At 43.6% G+C, this 14,662-nt stretch overlaps 1 protein-coding gene across 1 annotated transcript; it reads left to right on the top strand.

The window, feature by feature from the left end:
• The first annotated feature begins 4,247 nt into the window (after positions 1-4,247).
• Positions 4,248-9,541, top strand: LOC310691165 (uncharacterized protein). Its single transcript, XM_083470806.1, has 2 exons — positions 4,248-4,373; positions 8,088-9,541. The coding sequence occupies exon 2, from the start codon at positions 8,099-8,101 to the stop codon at positions 9,128-9,130; it is 1,032 nt and encodes a 343-aa protein (XP_083326932.1). The 5' UTR covers positions 4,248-4,373; positions 8,088-8,098; the 3' UTR covers positions 9,131-9,541.
• Positions 9,542-14,662: the final 5,121 nt, after the last annotated feature.

The following is a 14,662-nucleotide window of genomic DNA, read 5'->3' as shown; positions in this document are numbered from 1 at the left end:
CATAGCAAAATATTTTTCACATTTTTCATATACAAAATGACAGATGTAATAGATGTGGCCTGTGACTAGATTTCCTTTCTTCCTTTTGCAAAATGAAGCAGTTTGGGCAGCGCGGGGGCGGGAGTGTTTCCTCAGGAGACTATATTGTGTTCCTGTTGGGATTAAAGCAACAAGGCTTGCAATCTCCTCCATGAACCAATTTGAGGGGTATGTTTTATACTAAAGTTGTGTCATCTGTACTAATGCCATGCTCTACAAATATAAACCATCTAAAAAGTCCAGACTAGCACCCATCATTCCCCCAGTGCAGGTGCTATGCGCTAAAGGAATGACAGAGACCCAAGATCAACACCAGAATAATCATGGCAGTACAAAGAAACAATGTCAGTTCTGTTTCTGGTACCAGATTTGAGTGTAGTTTTTTTGTAACTTATTTTGAGAGTGGCTTGGGACTTTGAAGTGGGGTGTAAGTGTTCTAAAGGAGTCATTAATTCTAAAGCACTACCTTTGAAGTGGGACGAGAGTTCTTTGGTGGTTTTATTCACAGTGATCCCATTCAGACACACAAGACACCACATAGAATCAAAGAATTGTACAGTTGGGAAGGATCCCAGTGGTCATCTAGTCCAACCCCCTGCAATGCAGGAATCTCAACTAAAGCATCCATAGTGTTCAAATCATCCACGTGTGTCTTGACAAGTCTTAGTTAAACTTTGACCAGTATTATTCAGGCTGGCCCCCAAAATGTTTTTATTTGTGAGTGCTGTCATTGAGGGAGTGTAACTGGTATTTTATTTTATTTTTTTAGCAGAAGGGTTTGCTGACCCTTTAGAAAGCATGTATTGCTGCTAGTGCTATTAATAGCAATGAGCTCAAAGGTACTACCATGTTTCACACACCAAATATACTAAGGCATATTTTAATATTTGAACAGCACACCAATGCAAAGGTGGCCAGCAATGGTGCTTCCCCCCACCCCCCACCCAGGAAGTTGCCTTGGTCCAGCATACCTATATCATTTTCCAGGAAAAGGTGTTTACCATCAGAACAAGAATATCAATACTGATGAAGATGCAACTGAATTAAACTTCACCCAGCTTGTAAGGGTGGTCTCTATTACTGGGGCATCAAGGATTACTATAACAGTGGTACCTTGGGTTAAGAACTTAATTCATTCTGGAGGTCTGTTCTTAACCTGAAACCGTTCTTAACCTGAGGTACCACTTTAGTTAATGGAGCTTCCCGCTGCCGCCGCCCGATTTCTGTTCTCATCCTGAAGCAAAGTTCTTAACCAGAGGTACTATTTCTGGGTTAGCGGAGTCTGTAACCTGAAGCGTCTGTAACCTGAAGCATCTCTAACCTGAGGTACCACTGTACTTTGTAAAACCCATTAATGAGTGGAGCATCCAGTACCATAGATGCACTGACTTCTGCCAAAATATGGATGCTGTTACATACTCCTTCCATAGGGATGTTGTGAACATGCTCCCTGGAGGAATGGCTATTAGCCGAGGCCCATCTTATGGTAAGTGGGAAGCTATCAAGACCATCTCCAATGACTCGCAACACTCCCATTGTATGGAATAAGAAGATCACCAAGAAAGTGGGATGCAACAAGCAGAAGATGACCAGTGTGGAGCACAACTGGAAGTTTTCCATGACTGCCTCATATGAGTCAGGCTTGCTCACTAAGGCCATTGCCAAGTACCAGTTCTCTCTCACTGCTGAGTATGGTGGGAAGAGGGTCAACACAGAGCAGGAAAACTGGAATGAAGCCACTGAGATTGAAGAGTCTATTTATGTGACCCTGCAGCCCAATAAGAAGATGTACATATGGAAATACCAGCTGGGCTTGGGCAAGGAAACGGTCTTGTTCTGCCATGATATGAAATTTACAGGTGATTCTACAAAGGTGATTGGTATCTCTGGTCCCTCCAGCAACCAGAACTCCCTTCATTTACTCAGTCTCCTCTAAACGTCATGAAACACCTTGCAGGATGAGATCATGATGTGATCCAGAGGAAGAATCCCCATTCCTACCAGATTCTGAACTCGTATGCAACATCTTGGGTTTGGAAGGGGCCCATGGGTGTCTTTGAGAACGCAGATGGGACTGGAAGGGGCCTCTGGGTAGGAGAAGGATTCAGCAACAGAGAAGCTAGAGCTCCCTGGAACATTTCTTTTGTAAATAGCTTATCAAGTTTATCTTATATTAGGAACCTCCATCCCGACCTCCAGATCTCTTTCAGAATACAATGCTATACAAACTGAGTGTTTCTGAATAGCAATGAGTAGGGCTGCATGAGTCACCAGAAGACAATGGCTATCTCAATGCTTTGTGATTATTTATTTCATAAGGGAGTTTTTCATTGTGTGGAAATGTATGTTCTTTTGCCTATCACTGACTCTGCTGTCAGGCTATTTTAATAGGACCTCTTGAGCTCTAGAGTTATGGCAGCAGAAGAGGGAGAGAGGAATAGCCACTTCTTTAGGGTCACGTATAATCTTATAAACTTCTATTATGCCCCTCATTTTATATTCCTGAATCAAAAACACCCAAATGGTGGAATTTAGTGGCTGCTCAGACTACCAGACCTTCTTGTGCAGAGTGAGGAAGAGATCCAAGAACACAGGATCCATACGTCACTCTAAGGTTTTTATTTAAGCAATAACAGTACAAGTTAAATGAAGTTCCCTTTAATAATACAACAACCATTCTACTAAAACAAACCACGTATTCCAGCAGCTGCGTTTGAATTTAAAAATGACATTCATGCATATTCAAGAACACTTTCCTCTGCCGAGCTGTAGCAAGATCCCAAGGTGTTCCAGGGACTCATCCAGTGCTCCTTTGGAGAATTGAAGACATGGTAGAGACTGTTGTAGCTTTAAGAAATATGATTTATACACATATTTAAACCTTCAGTCTGCATGGAGGGGGTGCAGATCTTACAGCATGGCAATCCCAAGCAGGGAGGCTCATCTAGTCTTAACAATCTGCACCTCCTGGACACGTTGGTGTTAGAAGGAACAAATCAGACGCCACAAGAAAATATGAGGAGGAATAAAGAATTGGGGAATCTCTTCTCTTCCCCCACAGCCCCCATGGATGTGTCCTTCCATCCTCTCCTAGCTCTGAAGCTCAACAGTCTGGCACTATAGTACTATTGCTGTAGTTGCTGTACTGAGGTTGAGGGTAGGCAAGTAAGTTTATCTGCCCCTTCCAGTGCTGTATGGGAGAACGGGTGGTGTCAGTTTATGCACACAATGAGATAAGCAGCTTCAGATCTGAATTTTGCTGCACTTTCCAAGATATTCTGAGCTGCTAGGCAGTCTCTTCCCAGCACAGCTGAGATAGGAAATTAATTCGAACAGCAGTTACCAGCATGGCACTCATGAGTGCCTGGGTGCCCTCGTATGGTGCCCACAAAAGGCCTCAGTAAATATCCCCTCAAAATCCACTGGCTCTGTACAAAGTGTGTAACAAATGTTGGAAATGTAAAGAAAAAGAGGGAACATTTTATCATATGTGGTGGGAGTGTAAAAAGGTGAAATGTTTCTGGGAAATCATATATAATGAATTGAAAAAAATGTTGAAATATACATTTGTAAAGAAACCAGAGGCATTGTACATATGGCAGTATCAGCTGGGTTTGGGCAAGGAAACGGTCTTGTTCTGCCATGAGATGAAATTTACAGGTGATTCTACTCCACCTACAGATATTCCTTTGCCACCTTCTAATAAATGAAATACAGTGGTACCTCGGGTTAAGTACTTAATTCATTCCTGAGGTCTGTTCTTAACCTGAAACTGTTCTTAACCTGAAGCACCGCTTCAGCTAATGGGGCCTCCTGCTGCTGCTGCGCCGGCAGAGCCAGATTTCTGCTCTCATCCCGAAGCAAAGTTCTTAACCCGAGGTAATATTTCTGGGTTAGTGGAGTCTGTAACCTGAAGCGTCTGTAACCTGAGGTCCCACTGTACGGTAGGTCAACAGGAACGCTCAAAGGCTTCCTCCCCATTTAGGGATCTTTTATTAAATTGGGGTGATTATTGTTGGCTAAAGTTTAAAGTTTAAAGTTTAAAGCTCTCACAGCACTAGAAAATGAGAGATATTCTAAGTTCCGCTGATGCTATATTTTGTTCCTGGAAGACTCTGCACACTGAGAAGGGGAGTGGGAGGGTTTTCTTGTGGTTGTGTCTCTGCTTATCAATAATTTTTTTTTCGTTCCAATGTAGGAGGAGCGGTACGTAGTTTCTCATGAACCGATAGCCTCTTCTATCCTATTTAAGCAGCAAGTGTTCACACATTTCCCTCATTCTCCACCAAGAGAAGCAGCTGCCACCTATTACAAAAGTTTTTGTGCAAATACTGGTAAGTCTTGGAGGGCTACTGGGCAGGAGTGGAGAGAGATAACTTTAGAATTTGGGGCATAAGGGGGGGAATGCTTTTTGTGGACCTGCAGTCTAGCTACCTCTTTATAATTATAAAGGATATAATCATAAACTCTAAGGTGTTTATTTCAGCAATAACAGTACAAGTTAAATGAAGTTCCTTTTAATAATCAAACCAGTCTACTAAAACAGACCATGTATTCTAGCAAAAAATCTTGAATCTAAAAATGACATTAATGCATACTCAAGCAGAATCTCTCTCTGCACAGCTGAAGCAAAATCCCAGGGAGTTCCAGGGGCTGCTTCTTTGTGGACCTGTAGTCTAACTACTTGTTTATAATTATTGAGTGCCAATGAAATTCCCTGTGTGATATTGAAGTGACATGGAGCCTTCCCCAGGGGCACAGGAAGGGGGGCAGGCCCCCCGGGTGCCATCTCTGAGGAGGTGTGACAAGAAGGCACACCTCAGGGGTCTCGCCTGCCACCCCCAGGCACGCACCGCCATCCTGCTGCCGCAGACGCTTGTGGAGGATCCTGTGCTCCCAGCTGCACTCTCCTCCGCTCGAGCGGTTCCATCGGCAAACCAACCAGTGGCGCATGCGCAGCACCGCTCAAGTGCCATACAGTGTACCCTAACCCTCCACCACTGCTGCAGCTACGAGCGAAGGATCCCACTGACTCCGCTGCAGCTGCGAGCAGAGGATCCCGCTGCCATACATACGGTGTGCACACATGCATGGTACATAGCAGCGCACAGATGGTACGTAGCGGCACCTGCGCATGCGCCGATGAGTGGTTTGCCCCACCCCCCTACCCTGGGTGCCTGTTCTCCTTCCTTCGCCACTGGCTTCCCTAAGGCTTTAGGGATTGGTATCTCTGGTCCCTCCAGCAACCAGAACTCCCTTCATTTACTCAGTCTCCTCTAAACGTCATGAAACACCTTGCAGGATGAGATCATGATGTGATCCAGAGGAAGAATCCCCATTCCTACCAGATTCTGAACTCGTATGCAACATCTTGGGTTTGGAAGGGGCCCATGGGTATCTTTGAGAACGCAGATGGGACTGGAAGGGGCCTCTGGGTAGGGGAAGGATTCAGCAACAGAGAAGCTAGAGCTCCCTGGAACATTTCTTTTGTAAATAGCTTATCAAGTTTATCTCATATTAGGAACATCCATCCCGACCTCCAGATCTCTTTCAGAATACAATCCTATACAAACTGAGTGTTTCTGAATAGCAAGGAGTAGGGCTGCATATAATCACCAGGAGACAATGGCTATCTCAATGCTTTGTGATAATTTATTTCATAAAGTGGTTTTGCATGGTGTGGAAATGTATCTTCTTTTGCCTATCACTGACTCTGCTGTCAGGTTATTTTAATAGGACCTCTTGAGCTCTAGAGTTATGGCACCAGAAGAGGGAGTGAGGAATAGCCACTTCTTTAGTGTCACGCATTATCTTATAAACTTCTATTATGCCCCTATTTTTATATTCCTGAATCAAAAACACCCAAAAGGTGGAGTTTAGTGGCTGATCAGACTACCAGCCCTCCTTGTGCAGAGTGAGGAAGAGACCCAAGAACACAGGATGTATACCTCACTCTAAGGTTTTTATTTAAGCAATAACAGTACAAGTTAAATGAAGTTCCTTTTAATAATACAACAACCATTCTACTAAAACAAACCACATATTCCAGCAGCTGCGTTTGAATTTAAAAATGACATTCATGCATATTCAAGAACACTTTCCTCTGCCGAGCTGTAGCAAGATCCCAAGGTGTTCCAGGGACTCACCCAGTGCTCCTTTGGAAAATTGAAGACATGGTAGAGACTGTTGTAGCTTTAAGAAATATGATTTATACACATATTTAAACCTTCAGTCTGCATGGAGGGGGTGCAGATCTTACAGCATGGCTATCCCAAGCAGGGATGCTCATCTAGTCTTAACAATCTGCACCTCCTGGACACGTTGGTGTTAGAATGAACAAATCAGACGCCACAAGAAAATACGAGGAGGAATAAAGAATTGGGGAATCTCTTCTCTTCCCCCACAGCCCCCATAGATGTGTCCTTCCATCCCCCCCCAGCTCTGACACTCAACACTCTGGCACTATAGTACTATTGCTGTAGAGCATTAACTACCGAGGTTGAGGGTAGGCAAGTAAGTTTATCTGCCCCTTCCAGTGCTGTATGGGTGAAAGGATGGTGTCAGTTTATGCACACAATGAGATAAGCAGCTTCAGATCTGAATTTTGCTGCACTTTCCAAGATATTCTGAGCTGTTAGGCAGTCTCTTCCCAGCACAGCTGACATAGGAAATTAATTAGAACAGCAGTTACCAGCATGGCACTCATGAGTCCCTGGGTGCCCTCGTATGGTGCCCACAAAAGGCCTCAGTAAATATCCCCTCAAAATCCACTGGCTCTGTACAAAGTGTGTAACAAATGTTGGAAATGTAAAGAAAAAGAGGGAACATTTTATCATATGTGGTGGGAGTGTAAAAAGGTGAAATGCTTCTGGGAAATCATATATAATGAATTGGAAAAAATGTTGAAATATACATTTGTAAAGAAACCAGAGGCATTTGTGTTAGGCATGGTTGGAAGTGAAAGAAATAGAAAAGAACGTAAGCTTTTTTAATACATGGTAACAGCTGCAAGGACATTATTGGCCCAAAAATGGAAACAATAAGAGATACCAATGATGGAAGAATGGAGAATGAAATTAATGGGCTATGCAGAACTCGACAAATTAACAGGAAAGATCTGAAACCGACAGAACCATAGGTTCACCGAGGACTGGAGTAAATTTGTAGATTATTTGAAAAGTAGATGCGATGAACAAATAACGTTTGTTGGTTTGCAAGAGGCTCTGTGAAGAATTAATATTAAAAATATTGTAAAAAAAGGGAGCAGGGAGGAGGAAGGTTATCATTATAAGACAATATAAAATTAGGAAATGCGTAAAAAAGAATCAAAACGGAGGATTGTCAGAAGAGCTGAGGGAAGTCCATAAAAGAATGTACTTGTGAAAAAACGTGTGTTATGTTCTTATAATTTTGTATTGTAAAATTAATAAAATATTATTAAAAAAAACAAAACCAAAAAACAAACAAAATCCACTGGCTCAGCCTCTCCATTCAATGGGGCTTCAGTATTGAATGCCCACTCTCTCAGATGTTCTGAACAAGGGAGAGGTGCAAAGAGCTTCTCTTTGTGAGCAAGCACAGCAGTGATGGATATAGGTGTTTTAGCCACACTGAGCCTTCAAACAAGCATTGATTTTCTGCAAAATCTGGATCTTTCCTTTCCCAAACAGCCATTCCCTAAAATCACATGGCAAATTGCTTTTAAAAGTGATCAGCCTGTCAAACGCAATTTATATTCCTTAGAAGGGGTGGGTGGGTCTCCTATCAAATGGAGAGAGAAATAGATAGAGAAATATGTCTTCACAAGGAGAAGGTGTTTGCTTCGTCTTTAAAGCACCTCACAATTAATTAGTAATCATTTACCTTTGGCATCATATTTGGCACTGGCAGGTATATTGTGTTAAAGCACTGAGACAGTTTTCCAAGACGTCAGCAAATTCTGTTAATTTTTTCATTTTCATAAATAATAAAATAAGTAAATAGAGTAAATAAATGATCAATTTGTGAAATCTTCTGATCTAACTGAATACATTGCTTTCTTTTCCTAGAATCAAGCACCATGCCAGAGATAGTCCCTAAGAAGAAAGCCCCAGGGGTTGATTTCTGTGGGGTAGATAAATATTACTACATTGTCCGCTCAGACCTGGGCTGCTACATGAGGTCCACCAATTTCCACGAGGGCAAAGACCTCGAAGTGTTTAGCCTGCACAGTTCCTGCCAGGGAGGAGATCACTACTTAGCCCATGAGGATGACCTATTCTACATCATCAAAGGAGACAACTATCGCCGTGTCAGCAACATGAATGCAGACTTAGGTTCTGTAGTATACAGCCTGCATCCCAACTGCCGCGGAGGGGACCATTACCTCTCAGCCTTTGGATCCTTCTATATCATTTTCCAGAAAAGAGGTGTTTACCGTCGGGTCAGTAATATGCATGAAGATACAGATGCAGTTGAATACACACTTCACCCAACTTGCAAGGATGGTCTCTATTACTGGGGCATCAAGAATTACTATTACTTTGTAAAACCCCATGATGAATGGGGGGTCCAGTACTATAGATGCGCCAACTTCCACGGAAATGTGGATGCTGAAACATACTCCTTCCATAGGGATGTTGTGAACATGCTCCCTGGAGGAATGGCTATTACCCAAGGCCCAGCTTATGGTAAGTGGGAAGCTATCAAGACCTTCTCCAATGACTCCAACACTCCCATTGTATGGAATAAGAAGATCACCAAGAAAGTGGGATACAACAAGCAGAAGATGAGCAGTGTGGAGCACAACTGGAAAGTTTCCATGACTGCCTCATATGAGTCAGGCGCACTCACTGAAGCCATTGCCAAGTACCAGTTCTCTCTCACTGCTGAGTATGGTGGGAATAGTGTCAACACAGAGCAGGAAGACTGGAATGAAGCCACTAAGATCGAAGAAACTATTAATTTGACCCTGCAGCCCAAGGAGAAGATATACATATGGCAATATCAGCTGGGTTTGGGCAAGGAAACGGTCTTGTTCTGCCGTGATATGAAATTTACGAGTGATTCTACTCCACCTACAGATATTCCTTTGCCACCTTCCAATAAGTGAAAAGAAAAGTGTTAGGCCAAAAGGCATCTTCAAAGGCTTCCTTTCTTTTATTACATTTAATTGATTACTATGGGCTAATATTTAGACAATCTAGAGCTCTTGTAATGGAGAGTTAGCTGAGTAGTATATAGACATGCATAAGCTAAACACGAAGTAGATTAATGATTACTATTATATACTCTCATATTGACATACACATCCTGCTAGGCTACAGTTAGAAAAGCATATCCTAGTTTGTGCATGATGCAGGTGATCCAAGCTTAATGCCTTTTAGATAAGCTACTATTTCCCTGGTGCCTATGAATCCCTTTGCCAAATTTGTGCCTTCATCTTAATTTGTACCTGCTGAACTCTGGAATCTGTCCCACTGTTCTACAAATCAAATAAAATGAATAATTAATGGTTTAAAAATGTGTTCTGTGCGCTTTTCACACTTGTGTACAAAATGATTTTCAACATATATTTTCCAGAAGACACAAATACCTTCTTCCTTTTGCAGAAGCTCTTTCCAGAGGGTATTGAGGAAGTGGGGAGCTCTATGTACAATTTCATGCTGGTGTGCCATCAGAAACCTTCACTTTTTTACATCATAGTTGTTAGCTATCTCCAATTTTGAGGGTTGGCTTAGTTCAGAGAAGGGTCCAGAGGCCTGATCCAGCACCACAAGCACATTTTTATTTCCACTTCCCAACCAAACCCACAATCCCACTAATTCGGTAGCAGCAAAACCAATCTAAAGATCAGACACAGTGTTCAGGTGGTCAGAGAGGTTTATGCATGTGTCCTGTGTTCACAGGCATGAGAGTGTGAGGTGACCACAGCCACTTTGGGTCACTCACCAATGACATGCTGGTCCTGGAGAGCTTCCTAAGGGTGAATGTGCCCTTATAGCTAAAAAGCAATAGCCCTTTTAGCCCCGCCCCCTCCCTGTCCTAGAGGTGCTAGGAAGGAACATTCTCTTTACTCTGGTTGCCAATTGATTACTAGCCCCAATTCAAATGCTGGTTTCGACTTACGTGGTTCAGACTCTCAGTACCTCAAGGACCTCCCCTTCCCATATCGACCTACCTGAGCTCTGCAGTGATCACTGGAAGCCCTTCTCTGTGCCCCCCCTCCAACGGAGGTCCCGAGGGGAGCAGCAAGAGAGGAGGCCTTGCCAGTGGTAGCCCCTGGTTGTGTAGAGCTCTCCCTCATCAAGCTTGCCCGCCAGTGATGTCATTTGCTTTTGAATGCCAGGCACATACATTTTTCTCCTGGCTTCTGATTCTTTGAATCAATGCAATCTTTATCCATTCCTTTTATTTATTTATTTTAAGAAATAATATCCCACTTTCCACATCATAGGCCTCAGGTTGTCTTTAACAATAAAATGTACCATATACACAATTTAAAACATCACTTTAACTTCCAAAATTTAAAACCTCAAGAATTTAACATATCTCTCTCAGAAAAGAAAAACAACCACCAGCAGTGAGCGACAGTGCAACAGCACTTTCTCAAGCTCACATTGGGCCAGCCCTCAATTAAATATAGTGTGACCACCTCAAGGTACACCAGTTACACAAATTTCTACAATTTACCTCAGATTATCTAGTGGGGGACACGTATGAGTTAAAAATGATTTAGAGTCTCAGGCAGGAGTTGCTCAAACAAACAAGAAAAGCTTTATTAAACAAAGGAAGTTTATGACACAAAGTGGGTCGGGAAACGAGTTCTTTCAGGTAGAAAGAACTTACCATATTTACTTTAACTGTAAGATGTCTCAGGTTTAAACATAACACTTTAGGCACAACCCTTCTTAAATTTCAGTTACTAAACATCAGTTGGTTCACTTCAGGTAGATAAATATTCAGGTTTCCAGAAGAGATGGCAAAATGTTCAAATCAGTTTCTGTCACTTAGATAATACAGTGACCGCTCCCCACAACTGGGGGGGAGGCGCCTTTTGCGTGGTCGCGCACAGCCCCCCATCCCAGTGCGTCTCCCAGTAGTAGGGGCTGGCTTCACCCTCCCCAAGCTGGATACCCGGAGGTCTCCGCCTACTTCAGCCAATCGTCCAGTCCCACCTGGGGGGCGTCGCCAGAGGATCAGCCAGGTGGGGGAGGGACGGCCCACAGAACAGAAGGTGAATCTTACCTGTGAATCAGTGTCAGTTGGCTCCAGAACTTCTCCCACCCTGCCCTCCCTCAGTTAAGCCTCCTTTTGCAGGTTAACCTCTTCTCTACAGGTACGCAGGCGCTGTTGAAGGACCGGAAAGGAATTTTCCTGCATTGGCAGGTTTTGCCTTTCTTTAGTAAAACGTCACAACTCTGGTGGTTTCAGGCCTTGGGCGGAATCCTTTAGTCTAGCTTCCTAAATGGGGGGCCGGTTTTTATTTCAGCAATAACAGTACAAGTTACATGAAGTTCCTTTTAATAATCCAACAACCAGTCTACTAAAACAGACCATGTGTTCCAGCAACAGACCTTGAATCTAAAAATGACATTAATACATACTCAAGCAGAATCTCTCTCTGCACAGCTGAAGCAAAATCCCAGGGGGTTCCAGGGGCTGCTTCTTTGTGGACCTGTAGTCTAACTACTTCTTTATAATTATTGAGTGCCAATGATATTCCATGTGTGATATTGAAGTGACATGGGGCCTTCCCCAGTGGCGGAGGAAGGGGGCGAGCCCCCCGGGTGCCATCTCTGAGGAGGTGTGACAAGAAGGCACACCTCAGGGGGCTCCCCTGCCACCCCGGGCACGCACCGTCATTGTGCTGCTGCAGACGCGTGTGGAGGATCCTCTGCTCGCGGCTGCACCCTCCTCCGCCGTCCGTACAGCGCTCGAGCAGTGCCATTGGCAAACCGACCAGTGGTGCATGTGCTGCGCCGCTCAAGCGCCATACAGTGTACCCTAACCCTCCACCACTGCTGCTGCTGCGAGCAAAGGATCCCACTGACTACGCTGTAGCTGCGAGCAGAGGATCCTGCCGCCATACATACGATGCGCACGCATGCATGGTACATAGCGGCGTGCACGTGGTATGTAGCGGCACGTGCGCATGCGCCGATGGGTGGTTTGCCCTGCCCCCCTACCCTGGGTGCTTGTCCTTCTTCGTTCACCACTGGCTTCCCTAAGGCTTTAGGGATTGGTATCTCTGGTCCCTCCAGCAACCAGAACTCCCTTCATTTACTCAGTCTCCTCTAAACGTCATGAAACACCTTGCAGGATGAGATCATGATGTGATCCAGAGGAAGAATCCCCATTCCTACCAGATTCTAAACTCATATGCAACATCTTGGATTTGGAAGGGGCCCATGGGTATCTTTGAGAACGCAGAAGGGACTGGGAGGGGCCTCTGGGTAGGGGAAAGATTCAGCAACAGAGAAGCTGGAGCTCCCTGGAACATTTCTTTTGTAAATAGTTTATAAAGTATAACTTATATCAGTTACATCCATCCCAACCTCCAGATCTCTTTCAGAACACAGTCCTAGACAAACTGAATGTTTCTTGAATAGCAAGGTATACGGCTGCATATAGTCACCAGGAGACAATGCCTATCTCAATGCTTTGTGATAATTTCTTTCATAAAGTGGTTTTGCATTGTATGGAAATGTATGTTCTTTTCCTATCACTGACTCTGCTGTCAGGCTATTTTAATAGGACCTCTTGAGCTCTAGAGTTATGGCACCAGAAGAGGGAGAGAGGAATAGCCACTTCTTTAGTGTCACACATTATCTTATAAACTTCTATTATGCCCCTATTTTTATATTCCTGAATCAAAAACACCCAAAAGGTGGAGTTTAGTGGCTGATCAGACTACCAGCCCTCCTTGTGCAGAGTGAGGAAGAGACCCAAGAACACAGGATGTATACGTCACTCTAAGGTTTTTATTTAAGCAATAACAGTACAAATTAAATGAAGCTCCTTTTAATAATAAAACAACCATTCTACTAAAACAAACCACGTATTCCAGCAGCTGAGTTTGAATTTAAAAATGACATTCATGCATATTCAAGAACACTTTCCTCTGCCGAGCTGTAGCAAGATCCCAAGGTGTTCCAGGGACTCACCCAGTGCTCCTTTGGAAAACTGAAGACATGGTAAAGACTGTTGTAGCTTTAAGAAATATGATTTATACACATATTTAAACCTTCAGTCTGCATGGAGGGGGTGCAGATCTTACAGCATGGCAATCCCAAGCAGGGAGGCTCATCTAGTCTTAACAATCTGCACCTCCTGGACACGTTGGTGTTAGAAGGAACAAATCAGACGCCACAAGAAAATATGAGGAGGAATAAAGAATTGGGGAATCTCTTCTCTTCCCCCACAGCCCCCATGGATGTGTCCTTCCATCCTCTCCTAGCTCTGAAGCTCAACAGTCTGGCACTATAGTACTATTGCTGTAGTTGCTGTACTGAGGTTGAGGGTAGGCAAGTAAGTTTATCTGTCCCTTCCAGTGCTGTATGGGAGAACGGGTGGTGTCAGTTTATGCACACAATGAGATAAGCAGCTTCAGATCTGAATTTTGCTGCACTTTCCAAGATATTCTGAGCTGCTAGGCAGTCTCTTCCCAGCACAGCTGAGATAGGAAATTAATTCGAGCAGCTGTTACCAGCATGGCACTCATGAGTGCCTGGGTGCCCTCGTATGGTGCCCACAAAAGGCCTCAGTAAATATCCCCTCAAAATCCACTGGCTCTGTACAAAGTGTATAACAAATGTTGGAAATGTAAAGAAAAAGAGGGAACATTTTATCATATGTGGTGGGAGTGTAAAAAGGTGAAATGCTTCTGGGAAATCATATATAATGAATTGAAAAAAATGTTGAAATATACATTTGTAAAGAAACCAGAGGCATTGTACATATGGCAGTATCAGCTGGGTTTGGGCAAGGAAACGGTCTTGTTCTGCCATGAGATGAAATTTACAGGTGATTCTACTCCACCTACAGATATTCCTTTGCCACCTTCTAATAAATGAAATACAGTGGTACCTCGGGTTAAGTACTTAATTCATTCCTGAGGTCTGTTCTTAACCTGAAACTGTTCTTAACCTGAAGCACCGCTTCAGCTAATGGGGCCTCCTGCTGCTGCTGCGCCGGAAGAGCCAGATTTCTGTTCTCATCCTGAAGCAAAGTTCTTAACCCGAGGTATTATTTCTGGGTTAGTGGAGTCTGTAACCTGAAGCGTCTGTAACCTGAGGTCCCACTGTATGGTAGGTCAACAGGAACGCTCAAAGGCTTCCTCCCCATTTAGGGATCTTTTATTAAATTGGGGTGATTATTGTTGGCTAAAGTTTAAAGTTTAAAGTTTAAAGCTCTCACAGCACTAGAAAATGAGAGATATTTTAAGTTCCGCTGATGCTATATTTTGTTCCTGGAAGACTCTGCACACTGAGAAGGGGAGTGGGAGGGTTTTCTTGTGGTTGTGTCTCTGCTTATCAATAATTTTTTTTTCGTTCCAATGTAGGAGGAGTGGTACGTAGTTTCTCATTAACCCATAGCGTCTTCTATCCTATTTAAGCAGCAAGTGTTCACGCATTTCCCTCAT

This window comes from Podarcis liolepis, assembly GCF_965112155.1.
Source record: "Podarcis liolepis genome assembly, chromosome: 13".
In the NCBI taxonomy this organism is placed as follows: domain Eukaryota; kingdom Metazoa; phylum Chordata; class Lepidosauria; order Squamata; family Lacertidae; genus Podarcis; species Podarcis liolepis.
Note: the sequence above shows the minus strand (reverse complement) of the source record. Positions and strands in the feature narration are given on the sequence as shown.